The 18,282-nt window shown below is 37.8% G+C and overlaps 1 protein-coding gene across 5 annotated transcripts in view; it reads left to right on the forward strand.

Annotated features, from left to right (window-relative positions):
- Window positions 1-18,282, forward strand: part of SEMA5A (semaphorin 5A) — a 314,550-nt gene that overhangs the window by 229,327 nt on the left and 66,941 nt on the right. For all 5 annotated transcript variants that reach the window (XM_030969771.1, XM_030969785.1, XM_030969762.1 and 2 more), the window contains 4 exons: window positions 695-812; window positions 5,977-6,158; window positions 8,412-8,555; window positions 16,251-16,398. In XM_030969771.1, coding sequence (XP_030825631.1) covers window positions 695-812; window positions 5,977-6,158; window positions 8,412-8,555; window positions 16,251-16,398 — 592 coding nt within the window. The remainder of the gene's footprint in view (window positions 1-694; window positions 813-5,976; window positions 6,159-8,411; window positions 8,556-16,250; window positions 16,399-18,282) is intronic.

Here is an 18,282-nt window from a genome sequence, read left to right on the forward strand (position 1 = left end):
CTGTTTACACTAGACCTTAGCAAGAGAAGCCTGCTATTTATTAGCGAAATGAACTTCTAGTTTTGTACAGTGGATCTTTCAGAGTCTGTATGAAACTGGACTACCATCATTCTCTGTGATCCATTTCTTTCCCTCCTCATGTGCCCCTAAGAGAGAGTGTTGAGTGCAGCATGTGATATGTAAGAGGTGTGATGGCAGCCACCAGTGCCCCTTTGAACTAACTTCCAGAAATTTTATACAAGTGCAGAAAACAGATCAGAAAGTTTTCTAATTAATTTCAAAGAGCAGACACTGTCCTCTGATTTCTGAAAAAGATGGTATCTACAATGCCAAAACTGACAGAAATGGCTAAGAACTGTAACCTCTTGAAATTTTTACTTGAAGCACACAATATACCCTCTTTATGAATTTCTATAATTCTCTAGTAATTAAGTACAGCAGTCAGTCAAGACAATATACCATGCATGTAGACAGAAATTCAGCTATGCATTTAAAAGAAATCCTAGCTTTGTATAGGCATTCAAATTAATTTTTCCTCTGGTTTTGGTCATTTTGTCTGTGCCATACCACAACAGGGATGAATTTCACTATCTGCCTATGAAGTACCAGGAGATGCTGCATAGTTATTTAGAAATCTTTGGTCAGTACAAATGAAGATAAATGTCCTGGTTATCTGATTGATTTTCATCCACAGTGCATGCATTGCATCTCAAGACCCTTATTGTGGCTGGGACATGGTGATGAAGAAATGCACAACGCTGGAAGAAAGTCTGAGCATGAGTCAGTGGGAGCAAAGCATTACCGTGTGTCCAGTAAGTCCAAATGCACTCATTTGTCTCTTGAAACCTTTGATTCCATGTGAATTTCATGAAAATGAGTTGGCATCGATTTTTCAAGCTCAGAACACTGCATTTAATATCATTTTCATTAGGTTTTCCCATCAGATTTTAGCAGAATGCCTAGTTTCTTTTCTATTCCTTATTAAATTACTTCTGTGATAAAGTTATTTAGAGTCATTTTAAAGAGTGGTTGTTTTTTATCTGTAATGTCTATTTTCCCACCTTGAAAACAAATATTTTCTAAGATTAGTGATATTGATATATTTTTCCCTGCAGAATTTTTCTCCATTATGTCCTTTGAAAAAGTTTAATCACTAATGGTAAAATCTTTTCTTTTAGGATTATTATTGGTAATATAAAAAGCCAAATATCATCTTCTAAAGTCCACAAATTGGAAGGCTGAATCCCATGAGTTAAGGCTCACACACATTAATAACAGATGTGATAATTACTATAAATGCAAGGTTCATATTTACAGTGGCCTAACACTTCTCTTTAAAAAAATATTTTGAATAAATTTAATATAATATAAAAAAGCACCAACAAACTTGATATGTATCTCTCATTTTAAATTTTATTCTGGTTGTTTTAATATTCATTCTTTTCCCTCGCTCAAAAGCATGCAAAAAGAGGGGTTTTTGTGCTATTGAGCTTTTTTTTTTTTTTTGAGATCCTAGCTACTTTGTCCTCCTGCCCATAAGGAGGGAGCCATTCCAACTCAGTTCTACTTTCATTCCTAGTAAGGACTTCTTGATCTTGTCCCCACTCACCTGTGTAGCACATGCATCTATAAACTAATGCTCAAATGGCATTCGTGTTCCTATTTCCATGTGTTTACAAGCTCCCTTTAACATCTTGATGACACTTCTCTCTCCTAAGCAGGGCTTTGTTAGTGAACTAAAGATGTGCAAAATCAATATAAAGTTATTTCAGCTCTGACTTGTGCTCTCTACATGTGTTGCGGCAGCCTCATAGATACAAACACTACACTGATTCTGAGGGCCTTGAGAATGTGCGGCTGTGTTCTGACTACGTTTGACGTTAAATAGCAATTTTAAAAACATTTTTTTCAAATTCTTAAAACTTTTAAAAAATGTTTGTGTCATGTCCTGTCATTCGTTTCCACCTTCTCATATAGAGGACTAATAAAATAGGCCTGTATTGGATTCATCTGCATTAGCATTTGAGCTGAAATCTGGAGAAACTTTGGGGAAAATACTATGATTATTGAAATGCCTTATTTTGTTATTTGCATGGACAGTCAGCTTGCTCATGTGCTCAGTCTTTGAATTGTGGCACTAGGCCTTATTTTCTTTTGCAGATATAGAACCCAAGGCCAAGATGGGGTGGAGGGGGGAATAATTTAGAAAGCGTAATTCCATTCTGTTCCGTTCAACTGGAAAAACAATTATTTAGTATCTATTATATGACATGTGCACAGGATATGGCAGTCTAGTCAAAGCAGGGGAGTACCTAAGTCTTGCTCAGAAATTTATCCATAGCTGTGAGACTTATCCTGCTGATCTGAGATTCAAAGACCTGGTGAAACTCCAAAGAAATTTTGTCTTGAGCAGATTGAACTTGCATAATATAAGGAAAATTTTAGAATTATCTAAATTGAAAACTGTGGGTTTATGCCTTTACTATTTTAAAGCCTTATACACTAAGTAACACATTGCTGAACAGTTTGGAAAACTCCACAGGAACTTTCCTCTGAAGTAACACAGCATTCTGGCAAACTGCAATCAATTACTATTTTGCTTAGTGAGCCTTTCAAATATTTGTTTTTATAGCATTTTTTTGTGCTGTGCTCACAGGATATATAAACCAAGATGTAATTAATTTAATTTTTGTAGGCAACTGAGCTATGTGCATCCTTAACATGTGCTAGATATATTCAAGACACTGTTACAAGAAGAAAATAACAGAATATTCAAAACCTATTTTCCCTCTTTTGGTCCCAACTGCTTCCAATATCTTAATTGTTAGTAAAATCACTCGGATCTTTTTAACATTGTAGATTTTTTTTAGACTAATGAATGACCAGTTTCTTCTAAAATTGGATCAGAGAGAGGTCTGTTTATACAATAGTTTAGTCCAGAATAAAGAGTGTAACCAGTTTCCTTTGAGAAATTATTTCCTACAGAATTATTCATATGGCTGAGTACTTATAGAAATGTCATGGTAGGAGAGGTGAAAGGGAGAGATACATGAGTGTCTATGCTTCCATCTCTGGGCTTTGAAGACCAGTTTTGAAAAATGTGGTTATTTTGGTTATCTTGCTCTGATTTAATTCTCAATTTTATTTTTAGGTTGTTTCAGTTTGCACGAGTACAGCAATCGAGCATTAATATGGACGCTAATTAATGCTATGGCACATTTGATCTATCCTATTATTCATCCAATAATTTTTATGGCAATGAAGGTTCATTGTTTTTTTGAAATATTTTCCAGTGGGACAACTTGCAATCCATCACTTAAAAACATCTAGTAGCTTTGGTTTTGGTTGCGTTTTCATTTTGTTTGTTTGTTTGTTTAACAGAAGTATGGAACATGAAATGGCTTTATTTTTACAGTTATTCCTGGGGAAAGTGTGGTGTGGGATCTGAATTCATTAGGAGCTTCAGGAAACTCTACAGGCTCACTAAATTCTACCAAAAGTAATCTCAAACCAAAGATCTCTTGACAGAGTTAAAAACTGTGACCTTTACTCAGAGTGCAGAGGCACAAAGCAGGGAGATGAGGTGTGTGCAGAGAGACTTGAAACAAAGGTGGATATTTGGAAGACATTAAGAGGGAAGAAAGGTCTAAAGCTATCTGCAGAAGAGAAAAGGTGACAGAACCAGGTTGGTAGAGAGGGAAAGCGGAGTGTAGCCATGCCAAGATGTGATTGTCATTGACTATGATTTTGCCCTAGAGGTGCCAGGTGGCAAAAAGTTAATGGGCATGGATTCTGGTGAGGGCTGCAAAGGCCCCTCATTGGAACATTTTTCTTTCCTGCAGTCGTATGATGAAATTGTTTGATATCACTTCTGAAAAGGAGATATTCACAGAGAGACAGAGCAGGTGAATCATGGGGAACATCAGAGACCCCAGTGGGATGATCTTTTCATGAGCGCAGAAAAATAATGAAGAGAGAGAATATGTCATCAATTTTTCTTTCTGAGTTCAAGCTTTCAGCTATGTTTTATGTATACTTCTCTGCCACTTAATATGTATTATGGTAAACATAGACAGCTGTTAGCTTGTGTAACCATAGACAAGCTTTAGTTTAAAACTGTAGGTGCAACAATAAAGACGTTTTGATGCAGCACAGCAACAGAAAGCAGTAAAGGCATTTTCACATCTCTGACATAATTAGATTGGGGACATAGAATTGTTGGTTTATGGACTATAAATATTTGTTAGATCAGCAGTGTAAGAGAGAATGAGTCTGCTTGTCACTTAAAAGGAAGTATTTATTGTTGTCTAACAAAACCCATCAATGTAAACTCTACATGAGCAAAGGTTGGTGAGTTATTTTCAATAAACAGCTGTCAACAGATTTTGAAATTATTAATTATGGTTATGTCGGTTGTACCTGGCAGAATATACACATAGCTGTTCTTGCACGAGGGACTATTGTGAAAATAAACTGTGGGAATTGTAATTAGTAGTGAAATCATAGTATCTTTGCCACAGTGGAAAGAAGCAGCCAACATCCGAAGTGCCAGTGGAAACATGCATTATGTTCTAATTGAATATCTTGTATCTTCAAAGTATTTGTGCAATATACACTTCTCTCACCACTGCTAAAATACTAAAAATAGTAAAGGAAGATACCATTTCAGGTCAGTTATGACAATCTACAACTGTAATTCCTATTTCAATGTGTAAACAAGTATTGAAGTGCTATGTTCTCACACATTGGATTAAAAATGCATGACTACAAGTGATACATATTTATTCTAACTAAGAGTGAATTTAAATGCTGCTTGGACTTGTTGGTGCTGTTGTCTTGACTCAAAGTTAACATGCAGCAAACAAAGTGCAAATTCCTTAATATTTAAGTTTAAAAGTGGCCATAATTTCCATTTAGAATCACAGATTTTTCAAGATTAACACCTTGCTAAAAGAATATTATGAAAATTTGCCTTGTCTGGGAGCTGAAGTTGCCATGTCCTGCCGCATTTTCTTAAGAAAAACTAATTTTCTAGCTAATTTTGTTTCATCTGGGCAATGAAGATTTCATATTAAATGTGTTACAGCTGCTTGATGGAAACATTCTAGTCAAGAAGAGAATGGTATGAACCTTCCAGCAAAAGGGTTTGAGAATTGAATTCTGTGGGAGCAAACTGTTTCATCATGTAGGGTTAAGTGCTGATTTTTGCAGATGTTTCTAGGATTTATACATAGAATTTCATATAACATTTAGAGACTGTCATATTTAAAACCACCTTTCACCCTTATGAAAAGGACCAACAAAAATCTGTTTTTAAAAGAAAGACACTCATCATGGAGATTTGAGTTGATCAGCCCGTTTGTTATCCTTCAGCATCTGTGTTTAGAATTGTTTCATTGGAAGGAAACTGAAAGATCATTTAGTTTGAATCCCCCCTGCCAAGGGCAGGGACACCTTCCACTAGACCATGTTGCTCAAAGCCCCATCCAACCCGGCCTTGAACAATTCCATGGATTGGGCATCCACAGTTTCTCATGGGAAACCTATTCCAGTGTCTCGTCTTCCTCACAGAGAATTTCTTCTTCATTTCTCCTTATCCTCTGCTGGCTCTTCCTTTTGACCTTGGTTTTTACAGTCGGTCTCCAGGTTCCATTTTCACTGGAAAATTTCAGGAAGTAAGGATTACAGAAGACAATCAAGAGGTAGGCGAGCATGGTTTTGAAAGGTAACAGTCAGTTGTGATTTCTGTTATTGCTATGGTGTTCACATCTAGTGGCTTAGATTGGTCAGAAGTTGTGGAAGTTATGCAGCTACAGGAATTATAATGGGAGATTGCTGTACGGAAGGTATATCTCTCCAGTGGAGACTGCTGTTGTTGGTGGCTGAAGGCTAAATCCTCATGCACAGCAGAATAAAGAGGTTGTGTGAAGGAACTGCCAAGCCTCAGGTACGCTTTTCTCTTGTGTTTTTTTCTAGATGAGGAATCTGACAGTGGATGGACATTTTGGGACATGGTCACAGTGGAAACCTTGCACCCACACTGACGGGGCCAGTGTCGGCTCCTGCCTCTGCAGGACGCGCGTGTGTGACAGTCCTGCTCCTCAGTGTGGAGGATGGCTGTGTGAAGGGCCAACCATGGAGATTGCCAACTGTTCCAGGTATGCAAGACAATTTCAGGTTCTGTCATTTGTGGTTTAAAAAATTTCAACTTAATCAGAATAAAGCCTACCCTTTGAAATCTCCCCTTAAATCTACTGATCCTGTTCTATGCATGAAAGGGCAAATGGGACATTAGAAAGTTTCTCTCAGACTTTGTAGGAGAGAGAATGAGTCAGAGAGCACAGAGTCATTTCAAATGCTGTGTACCAAATAATGTTGTCCTCAGATAATTTTAACAAAAGCTCTGAAAGAAAAAAAATCAGTGTTAGATAATATCCAAAGTATGATACTTTTTCTCAGTTCTGTAATTCATACAAGTTTCTTTTCTGGAAGTTAGAATGCCTTTCTTTTTGGGGGGTCTCATATTACCATTGTAGTCCCCCATTCTGCCCTGGAAAAATGTTTCCATTGTATCTTTTAGTTGTATCACAATAGTGACAGCAAGTTCTGTTTTCAGTCTGTATAGAGCTCTTTAGCCACTCTTTTGTCTTCTTCGGGAACTTGACGACTCCCAGAGCAAATCAGTGAGAGCTGATCATTTCAAAGAGACTCAGAACATTATGTATTTGGAACTGCATCAGAAGTTCATGTTTAAAACATTTTACACATATATTATACATACTTTAACTGCAAGATTAAACATATACTGGTGCATGCTGCTTATTTTCAGTGATTCTTTCTGTTTTTTTTCTTTTTTTTCAACGTCACAATCACTTCATGATAGTGAATAAAACTGATTACATTTCTGCACAAGGTAACTGCAAGCTGTGTAAGTGAAAATAGTCTATTTTAGGAGAATTACTAAAAATCTAATAATATGTAGCATCAGGTCAGGAGAATGATAGAAAAGATAAACATGCTGTGTGATACTGAACAATCAAACAACAGCTGTCAGGTTTAGAAGAGAATTTGGAATGTGATTTGGGACTGCATTTGCATTCTACCTTTGGCATTATTACACTACTCTTTTAACGTCTTACTTCTATTAACACTGCTATATTAGTAAGGCAATGTTTTAACTTTTGCTTCTATGATTAAACATCAGAAGATCAATACAGTTTAGTTTTATTTTTCTTTATTTTTGCTTGTGTTCTACCAGTACAAAAACTGCAAATAACTAGCCATTTAAAGCTTTGGATAAAACTGAAGTACTTTTTTTTTTTTTTGCCTAGTGCAGGATATGGAATTTCTTTTCAGAATTTTGGTCTGTAATATTTTTTCTAGGGTTTTGTTTTTTTGTTATTTTTTGTCGGGGGGGTGGAGAAAGGGGGGGGCAAGTGGGAGTCCTTTCCAAAATTGCACATATGCAAGGTACATACAAGTGTGTGAACTCTCTTAGCTTTTTTGTTAAATTGCAGGCAAGGTATTGACATCTTATCAGAATAACCTGAAATTGAAATTGAGAACGAACTGAAAATTAGAACTAATTGAAATTAAGAACTAATGCATTTTAGTGCTTACTTTAGTGGCATAGAGTCATTTAGGCTGGAAAAGACACTTCAGATCAAGTCCAACCATTAATAAACGCTGCCTAGTCCACCACTAAACCATATCCCCAAGTACAACATTTGCAAGACTTTTAATACCTCCAGGGATGGCGACTCCGCCACTTCCCTGGACAGCATGCTCCAATGCTTTACAACACTTTTGGCGAAGGAATTTTTCCTAGTATCCAATCTAAATCTCTCCTGACACAACATGATGCCATTTCCTCTCATTCTGTCCCTTGTTAAAATCAAGAGATCAATGCCTGGGAGGAGAAACCAACCCCCACCTCATTACAGTCTCCTTTCAGGTAGCTGTAGAGAGCAATATGATGTCCTTTAAGCCTCCTTTTCCTCCAGGCTTTAATCACTTTCAGACAAGGTGGCAAAATTTGACATTTTAATCTCCTTGAAAGTGATATGTAATTTAAAGTTAGCTTCAGAACATTGTTCTAGGAGTTTGCATATGTAGTTTGCCCAGAAAAAAGTGACCAAAAGCAACTAAATATCTTCATGTCTTTGTAATTCTTATGTAAGGAGGTACTTTTAGCAGTTGCTAAAAGCAAAAGCAAATTCATTGCAAAGCACAGAATATGGAATATCATAGCACCTTTATTTTGGTTCAGTAGTCTTGAAGAAATGGAACACGGTGCAGTGATAATGACTTCTACAGAAATATTAGTAAGCCAGATTCTGCTGTCAGTCACACCTAATCAGCCATTCGCTATGTATAACAGATGACAGAGCCTGAGCTTTTTATTCTACCAGAAATGGAGGCTGGACACCATGGACTTCTTGGTCACCTTGTAGCACCACTTGTGGAATAGGCTTTCAAGTTCGCCAGCGTTCCTGCAGCAATCCAACCCCTCGGCATGGAGGACGCGTCTGCGTGGGACAGAATCGTGAGGAGAGGTGAGTTATCTTTTTCCTATGGTCTGTTTGAATTTCTTCTGTGCAGTTGTATTCCAAAGGACATTTTCTCCTTTATTTGCCTTGGTTTTCCCTTCCCTTTCACTCTCTCTTTAACTTCACTGCTGTACAGTACAGTATTCCCATTAATAAGGCTGTGGGTCTGCAGCAGATCTTTCATCATCTGCTTCGCTTCATTCCTCCTGAGCCACCTGAGAGCTCCTGGCAGTGCCAGACAATTGGGCTGAAGCAACGTGCTTCTGTCCCTTGAGACCCTGAAAATTGATTCTCCTTGAAAATTGATTGCACTGTGTTTGAATTGTAACTTATCCAGCCTCAAGACCTGGAATTCAGAACAAAACATAATAAGGTCACAGCACTATGTTACTGATGCTGTGAGTTCATATTTTCTGTTGTAAATAAATTAAGCATTTCTATAACATAGAAGGAGGTTTCAAGGGCTTTGTTTTCTATTCAATAAATATAATACACCTTGAACTCAAATATCTTTAGTAAGGTTTCAAGCTTGGTGGGGTTTTTTTAATTGTTTGTATGTATTTTTTAACCCCTGAGCAGATCAAGTTAGCTCAGATTTTGATTTCACCAGATGTTTTGGCACCAGACTAAGTATTTTGTCACTAGCTCAGAATGTCAAGTTCAAGCCTTTCATTCTATTTTACATGCACCCTAATTACATTTCTAATTTATGTGGACCCTACATGCATCTCTAATTTTTGTATTTGCAGTTTTAACAGGAATGAAATATTTCTTTAAATCAAGCTAGAATATATTCAGATAAACTGCCACTCTTCTGTGCATTATGTTGTTTCCAGAGGAATACCAGAAAGCTAGATGGCAGAAGACTAGCATTGGTGTGAAAATCTGGAGTCCTGTAGCCATCCATTCCAAGAGCTGTATGCGGATGTTTCCTTCCAATATGCACTTACAGCTTACTTCAGTGTTTCTTTATGGATGATGTAGTATCCTGTATTGCTGTTGGATGCAAACTAAAGTCAGTAACCTTTATGAAGAGTTTCAGTGAGGCATTTAATTAAACACCAACTCCAGCATTTCTTCAGATTAAGAGGTTCATTGAAGCAAGGTTGCATCACACATTTACGTATTAATGGATCACCGGGGACCTGGTCTTTCTAACACCTAGATGTAAAGGATCAGTATCACAGAACGTGTGAACATTTCTCGCTGTTTCAAGGCCATGAATATTTACCGTTTCATTCTGGAGGAGAGGATTTTGTTCTTCTGTAAATTGCTTTCTGAAAATAGGTTGCCCAACCAGAAAGCCATCACCATCAAACGTAGATTGTATCTGCTGTTATTTAGCTCTGTCCCAGCATGAATAACAGTTATTGATTTTGAGAGGGCAGTCCAGGGCAGGACACAACAAGATTAAACATAGAAAAAAAATAATAGTTCAGTTTGGAGAGACTTTGGAGTGATGGACTGTAGATGGTTATAGTAATTGTTCATTTTAGTTAAACATGGAATAAAAGTTTGATAAGAAATAAAGAAAACCTTGAGAAATACTTTCTTAATTATATGAGCATTGCAACGATGGGTGCACTGTAAAAGCAGTTACAAACTGGAAAGTTACTTATGATGAGTTGAAATAATAGCAGTCCAGAAGGATTGGATTTTAGTATGCAAAAGTTCTGAAGGAACAATAAGCTTATGTTGCTTTGCCTTTGTAGCCTGCAGCCTATTTGTCCTTTCTATCTCCATCCAGTTCAGCAGCAACCTGGGATGAATGTGCCTGTGAGTTTACTGCGGGATGCCTTTTGCTCTCTGAGTTCTTCTGTCACTGTTTCATGTCTCTTTGAATGACCCTTCACTCCCAATAGCCTTCACCTTTCTCACTCATAGCTTGCTCACATTTAACCTTCCTCCCTCTTCCTTGGTTTTGTTTGTTTTCCGTGCTATGTCCTGATAGTTTTAATTATTTTTAAGTGCCTTTAATTTTTTTCCAGAGGGTGTGGTAAGTTAGGAAATTTTGTCAAATAATTTGTGAAGCAGCTAGAGGAATGAGGCATCAGTTATTTGCCAGGATTTTTGTCAGTGTTAAGCCAAAGTACTTGGATAAATCTTTTCAGAGCTGTAAAAAGCAGAAGGTCCTGGGATATTTGCCAGCCAGGGCCCATCCCATAACCTGCAGGAGGGGAGCAGGGCAAGCCTGGAGATTGCAACCAGACCCAACCAAGAGTCTAGATCCTAGTGACATCATGACAATGAGAGAAGTCTGAAGTTCAGGTAGGAAGCTAAACCACAGGCCAGGGTTAGGATCAGGTTAAATAGAGTTCTTTGGCTCATTGTTGTGGGTGGAGGACCCAGGGGAAGCTAGTTGGGGCCATTAGAGTCTTATGAGTGTCCTCTTGGCTTTACCAGCTTGTGGAGAGTTTTGAGCTGTGAGGGCAATGGAGTACCACGTTTACAGTAGTATTATTTCACTCTTTCACTTCCATTGAGTTATATCAGCACCAAATCGAAGTAATTCCTTTGAGCCCATAACATTTAGGCAGGCTGAACAAACATTACATGTGCTGTAACTCCTGAGAAACACTTACTATTTTTGTATCCAAAGTGCCAAAAAGCAACTTCTCAGATTTTCTTATTTAAATCAACCAATGTTTATAAATAGCCTAGCAGTTTACTTTTTTGATGACCCAGCTCATATGTAAAATGAAAATATATTTTGTATTAGTAAAAATTTGAATTAGTTGGTTTACACATTGAGTGCATTTGTCTTTGTAAATGTGCATACTCTAATCACCTTCACATGTTCGGGATATAAATATAGGATTCAGTTTCCACAGCCATCTGTGTGCCAAACTTTGAAACAGCTTTTCAACAAACAGTGATTTCAGTAGAAATCCAGTACATAACTCCATAGAAAGCAAATACAAAAAAAGGCAGCGTATATCTAAAGTAAGTTTACTTTCAGATGTGGATCCATATTCAGCTTGAGAGTATTTGTTCATGTGTTAAGAGCTAAATGTTTGTCTGGGATATATTTGTTTTACCTCATGAAAGCCATGATCCTATCATGGCTAATGTATCAGGCAGCTCTGTGCTTGCTGGCCATTCCCTTGAAATCAATGGCAATATTTGCCAATTTAAAGCATTGAAGATAGGTTAAACTGTTTCATGCTCTGCTGTTAAAGGGGTGCATGAGAAGGGGGGGAAAGCAGCTGAGAGATAACAGCAAATACTTCTATTACAAAGAAGTTCCCCTTGTAGAAGTAGGTCAAAAGTACAGCTGATGTGCATGTAGACAGAATATGGAGATGGAGTAAAAATAACATTGCAACAAGATTTGCTAATAAAAGAATAATTTTGTAGTTAAGACTCCAGATGGAAGACATCTTGATAATTCCTTAGGGGCTTAATTTTTCTGATTTTTCCTGTATAAGAAATATTCACTGAAGCTGCTGGAAATTCTCTAGGTCTTAGTTTATAGAGTCTGTAGTATCCTGTCGTGACATTATCCTGGGGTGAGAATGTTTGTCCTTTCTGTGGAAGATGCTGGAGATATGGCCTCATTAAGTCCACTGGTCTCCCTCCTCTCTGTGCACAAATAAGGGACATTAAAATGTGAATTCCTTGCTTTCAGTGGATGTACTTATCTTTTATTACACAGGAAAGAATAGAAAAAAAACCATGGCAATTAGAAAAGTAAATTGGCTGCAGACAAGGAGTAAATGTTTGAAAGCCCTGGACATTTTGGCGTGTATAAAACAATTAGAAGCAGGACATATTGTTGCATTATTTTGTACATGGTTCTCAGCAAACATTCAGCTTTTGGGCTTGTTTCCGTGAGAAAGAGGAGCTGCTGAGAGTCAAGTGCCTGCTCTGTGTAGCGCTGCTTGTTTCTGAGCAGTGTGAACAAGCCCAGTCCACTTCAGCAGAGCAGCTTAAACACCACAAGGCTTTAGGCTTGCTTGCAATCCCATGGATGTCTTGTCTTCTGGAAGTGTCTGTTCCCAGCCTCCTTGCTTTCTCTACTCCCTCTCTTCCACAGAAGCCCTTGGGACCACATGCCACCTTCCACAGTCTCTTGGATGGGTATTTCTGTCAGTGTAACAGTCTCAATCCAGCAGGGCATGTGCATGTCATGTGCCTGCCTTCAGTTAAAGGAATCTGGCATTCCCATCAGGGTCGGTGTAGTCTGTGCATCCCAGTAAGTCACCAGCTGGTAATCAAAATACCCACAACAGAACAGTGCATTGCACAGGAAGGGGCACACAGGGATGAAGCTTAGTTTGTTTTTCTTAAACACATGGTAGTAGTATAACATAGTTCAAAATTACAAAATGTTTGTTTAAATAACATCTCTCTGTGGAATAAAAAGGGCATACTTGTAATTGTTGTGCAGTTAGCCCATAATACTAAGTGCTGGATAGCAGCACTGAAATAATTTAATAAATTGATGTCTTACTAAAGATTGAGATCTTTATAGAAACAAGAATAGTAATGTTAGTTGCAATGAAGTTGTAGTTGTAAAATTTGCTGTAGGCACTAATAGCTGTGGACACAACTGAACAGAGGATGTTCACCCTTCGCCCAGTATGACAATTCCTTTATTAGGGCATTTGAACTTGGGCTTACTTCAAGGGAAATGTGAAGGGTCACTGTACAAAACGCACATTTCTCTCGGCTGTTCTCCATTCTGACCTTCCTGCGGTTAGGTTAGGGGAGAGGGCAGTGCTTTCACAGATTCAAGTTTCTTGCATTGCATGTTTTGTTGAATTACTGTAAAACGTTAGCCCTGTGGGTCCTGAGAACAAAATTAAGAGGGGAAGAAAGAGCAAAAGGGAAAAAGGGTTGCTGAGTGACTTGAAATGCAGCCAAGAACAGATATAATGAAACTTGGCACAAAGCCCCATGCTGTAGCACAGTTCTCAAAGATCAATTGCAGGGATGTCTCTAGCTGTGAAAACATACCTGATGTTTCCAGAGGCTGGCTGGTTGAAATGAAAATAAGATTCTACTTGTATGCTGTGTTGGTTTTTTGTTTGTTCCCTTTTGTTTTTATTTTTTTGTGTCTTCTTGAAAAAAAGGAAAAATTGACAGTGTTGACTATTAAAAAAAAAAACAACAAAACTGTTTCCTAAATTGAAGTAGTTTGCATAGAGATTTTAGGGCATCTTTTCAGCTGCATCTTTAATTAGTGTTGGATAACAGAATTGCCAGCCCTTTGAAGTGCTTACTGTGAAGGGTCACTGTTATTAGGTTTCTTTTCTGTCTCCTGCTGAAGTGAGAGAGTGGGAGGTCAGGCACATAGAAACTAAAAGAGCCCCTGCATAGTGGCATGACTGTCCTTGAAGTGAGATCTGTCATACCTAACTTCAGGGATTCACGAGAGTGAATGTTTATGTGTGAGTCAGGTGTCTGAACTTCCACTGTGGTCTGTAGAAATTTTGTCAGTACAGGCTGTGGAGAGCAGTAATTTGTGTCCTTCTGCTCTATATTCCTTAACTTCTTCAAATCAATCATTCTAGTATCTCTAGTTTGTATTGACAAGATTTCCATTGCCTTTAATGGCCGCTTTGATGTCTGTCTCCCATGTAGCATTTATAGTCCAAGAAAATCAATCTGTACATTGAGGGGTATATTTAAATGACCTTTGCTTTAGGGTGACATAAATCATATTTTTAACTGGGCTGTTTCTTTCCATGAGCTTTTGCTCAAGTTAGATGACTACTTCATTTTTAGATGGTTAAACGGTAGATGCCTTTATTTTAAGGCAAGACAAGTTCCTTAATTTTACTTCTGTATGGCTAAATATAGGTAATTTTCAACTTCATGGCAGATTTGCTTCAGCCTCAGTGTATCTCCCAAATTAACTTAACACATCTTCATTAAGAACTGAAATTATGCAAAGTTTGTACTAATTTGACTAAATAAATGCTGATGTTACATCTATATTTTATTGACCATACATTCTCAATAAATTATCTAGAACAAACTATCACACACATTCACATAAATAACTGCATGTGACAAAGAAAGTGTGCAGTTGGCATTCTAGGGGAAGAGAAGAATATTGAGGCACAGAACATTCCTATGTATCTTTAATATAATGTGAACTGTAATGTGTTTACCTAAATCATGCACTGAAGAATTCTGACACCAGATTCATAAATATTGACAGTTTGGGCATTTTTTCCTCAGTTTCCAGAGGAAAGGTCAATACAAGCTGTGAATAATTTTCTTAACTCTACAGAAGCAGAAAACTAAATGTTACTCCCCTATTAACCTCACTCCCAATCTTTAGATTTTGATGGAGTTGCCCAGACCTAGGGACAAAGTTTGAATTTTAGGGTCTGGCATATGCAATAAATCTACTTTTGTATGTTACCTAACACCACCAACATTATTTTTTTGCCCTCCACAGTGTTCCAAATGATCAAATTCCTTATAATGAAGGGTAGTGAAGAATTAGATCTTGTCGATACTGGGGCTTTCTGAATCCAAGCAAAAAATCTGTTGTGGTTATTCTTGTTGAAAATGACAACTGTTCATACTGTCATTTCTCTTTTTGTAGAAAATGAATAACTGGAGTATTAGAGTCAGTTTTGACTATAGAAGAATGCCAAGAGATGAAAACTTGTTAGAAGGGCAAGAAGACACTGGATTTTGGATAAATGGTGTAAAAACTGAGGAAATACTGTATCAGATTGATTTGTTCATTCAGGACAGTCAGTGTTGTAACAAGAGCTACCCAGATGCACCCATAAAATATCAGGGAATTTCTTTAGAGTTGTCTGTTTCCTGACTATGCTGTGTGTTTACTTTATATAAGTAAGAGCTTGGACTCTAAGAGAGCCCGAGCCACACTGGCTGATGGCCCAAATCCTTTGGACCTGTGTAGACCTTCCTTAAAAAGCAGCATATGCTATGGCTAGAATTAATGGATGGCACACTCAAAAAATCAGGCATCTAAGGCTTCTACCAAAGTTGAAAAAACTCAGCTGAAGCTGGGACCTTCCCATATTCCTTCTGAATGTATTGTTACAAAAATGACAACTCAATAGTGCTTCCCTCAAGAACCTACTATGTCTCTGAATCAGTTTGCAGCCTACAGGAAAATCTTTCAAAGATTATAATAGCTAAAAGCACCCTTTAAAAGATAAAGTAGTAGCATTATAAACAAGTGCAGTTCTTTATGCCTAGAATCAATGTTGTAGCTTTTATATTGTCCATAGAAGCAGCAATGCTATGAAAAGCAAGTGTAGCTATCGGAAGATGAGAGAGATAGATCCTAATCAATTCTTAGCTGGAGACTGATAAAAGACTGCCTGCGTGAATGTTTGCCTTCTGTTTGGTTGACTGCCACAGAGGCATAGCCACAACTGGTTTCAATAAAGTAGTTTGCAATCTTGCTTACGTGACCACAGTACAATCGCGTGGCTGCATCGCATGGAATGTTTAAAGTCACTGAATAAAGCAAACAAATGCTCCACCCACACAACTGCAACCTAAAAAAAACCCACTCAAATGTTTAGACACTCTGTGCAGTGTTGCAACTGTTAGTGAGGTGCTTAATGAGTAAGGAGAAGCCCTTTGTATAAAATATTCCCCTGTACAAATATGTATCTAAATTATGCAAATGAGGGAGGTTCTGGGGGAGGTTTTGTCCTGATAATAAATAGATTCTTTGCCTCTTTACTTCTCTTCTCACAGGTACTGCAATGAGCATTTGTTGTGCCCCCCTCATATGTTTTGGACAGGCTGGGGGCCATGGGAGCGCTGCACAGCTCAGTGTGGAGGAGGGATCCAGGCACGGCGCAGGACTTGTGAAAATGGCCCTGACTGTCCTGGCTGCAGTGTGGTGAGCAATTTTCAGCTTTCTCTTCATCAAATATCTATGGCCATGTGCCACAGATGTCTCTGTGTCATCATAGAATCATAAAATCATTGAAGTTTGAAAGGACCTCTAAGGTTATCAGGTCCAACCATTAACCCAGCTCTGACAACTCCTCCATTGAACCATGTTCCCCAGTGCCTCATCTATGTGTGTTTTAAATGCCTGCAGGGATGGTGACTCTGACACTTCTCTGGGCAGTCTGTTCCAGTGCCTGATAACCCTTTCAGTGCAGAAATTTTTCCTAGTATCCAATCTAAACCTCCTCTGGTGAAACTTGAAGCTATTTCCACCTGTCCTAACACTAATGCTCTATAAATGCCCATAAAGCATCTGTGTATGTCTATAAGCTCTACCCCTAACATGAGTCACCAGACTGTTTTTGTGTCTGTGTTGCTTGTGTGTGCTGAAATCCACACAGTTTATCAATCAGAAATATATATCATTCGGCTTTTTCACAGTATCATCTAGAATTTAAGCTTCTTGAAGTGAGATTGGTGCAGATGTAGATGTGTTCTGTTGTTGCAGGTTTAGAGTGTTTTTTTTATTTTTATCATGACAGTGCATAGGAACCCTAGCTATGAGCCCAGAACTCCAGTGTACCATGTTCTGTACAGCAGAGAAAAAGCTAAGTTTCACGTCTAAATACATAAGGAGCCAATCAGTGAATGCATGGAAGCACCAGGACAGTGCTGAGGTGATATTGGATAGCAGTGATCTCGGCACAGCAGCAGCCTAGCAGCTGGCAGGCTTCGAATTTACAGTGGGATGATTTGAATGAGTAGAAGTGCTTTATTGATACCCAGTTTATTAAGAGAAACACATGGAAAAACATGTAGGGGATTTTTCTTATATTTGAACAAATAGAGGTGGGGAGGTAGAGAGGTAGAAGAATTTTTTTTCTTTTTACTATTAAACCAATTTTTATATGTCTTAATTTCAGAGAGGCCTAATTCTGAGGTTTGTCATAATCTGTGGTCTGTATGTTAGATTGGCAGTAATTCAGTACAAAAAAAGGGATAATTTATTACCTTTTTCTAATTTGAAGGTTTTGTGCATTTTCCCAGGATTTGTTTGCTTTTTAAAATGTATTCTGATGATAGAATTGCATTGTGAGTAGATTAAAAACATCCAAGAGACTTGTTCTTTTATTTCAGTTAAACTTTAAGAATTAACCCAATAAATTAGAATTCTATCAAGTTTTCCAAAATATTTGTCTCTTCTCATGGTACACCAAAAAAGCAGACATATGGTCTGGATCTAGTGTTAAACCTTCCTGACTCTCACTAAAAAGAGCACAATATGATGGTTTTCTCCCTCACTTGTTCCTATTTAACATATAATAATATTTGTGAAATATAGCGGCATTTTATTTTGCAGAGGATCTTCCCATGGTCTTAAATCAAAAATATGTGGCTCTAATTTGCTTGGAAAGCTCTATGAGGAAAGTAGGAAAACCTTTCGTGTAAAAATTTCTTATTATAACCAATTTGAGATTAATGGTACTGGGGTTTGTAATTTATTAACAGTCTAGCACATACTCTGCTGCACCACGGAATAGTTACCAGTTCAGTGGAAATGTGGAAATGTTCTGGAGATTTTTTATTAATTAGAAAAGTATTGTGTTGATGATTTCAAGCTTTGGAGTACGTAGTTGTTTTGCTAAAACTTGCCACCAATGGAAACCGATCCAGTGTAGAAATCCTCCATAAACTCTGGTGTTCTTGCAAGACAAAGTATATGTGTATAAATTATACTGTGGTATAAAGTCTATGTTCTGTTTAAGTTTCACTGAATTTGAACCTTTGCATTACTTGTCTTGATTCAGAGGCTTTGCAGCCATAGCAGGGC

Source organism: Camarhynchus parvulus, chromosome 2 (genome assembly GCF_901933205.1).
Source record: "Camarhynchus parvulus chromosome 2, STF_HiC, whole genome shotgun sequence".
In the NCBI taxonomy this organism is placed as follows: Eukaryota; Metazoa; Chordata; class Aves; order Passeriformes; family Thraupidae; genus Camarhynchus; species Camarhynchus parvulus.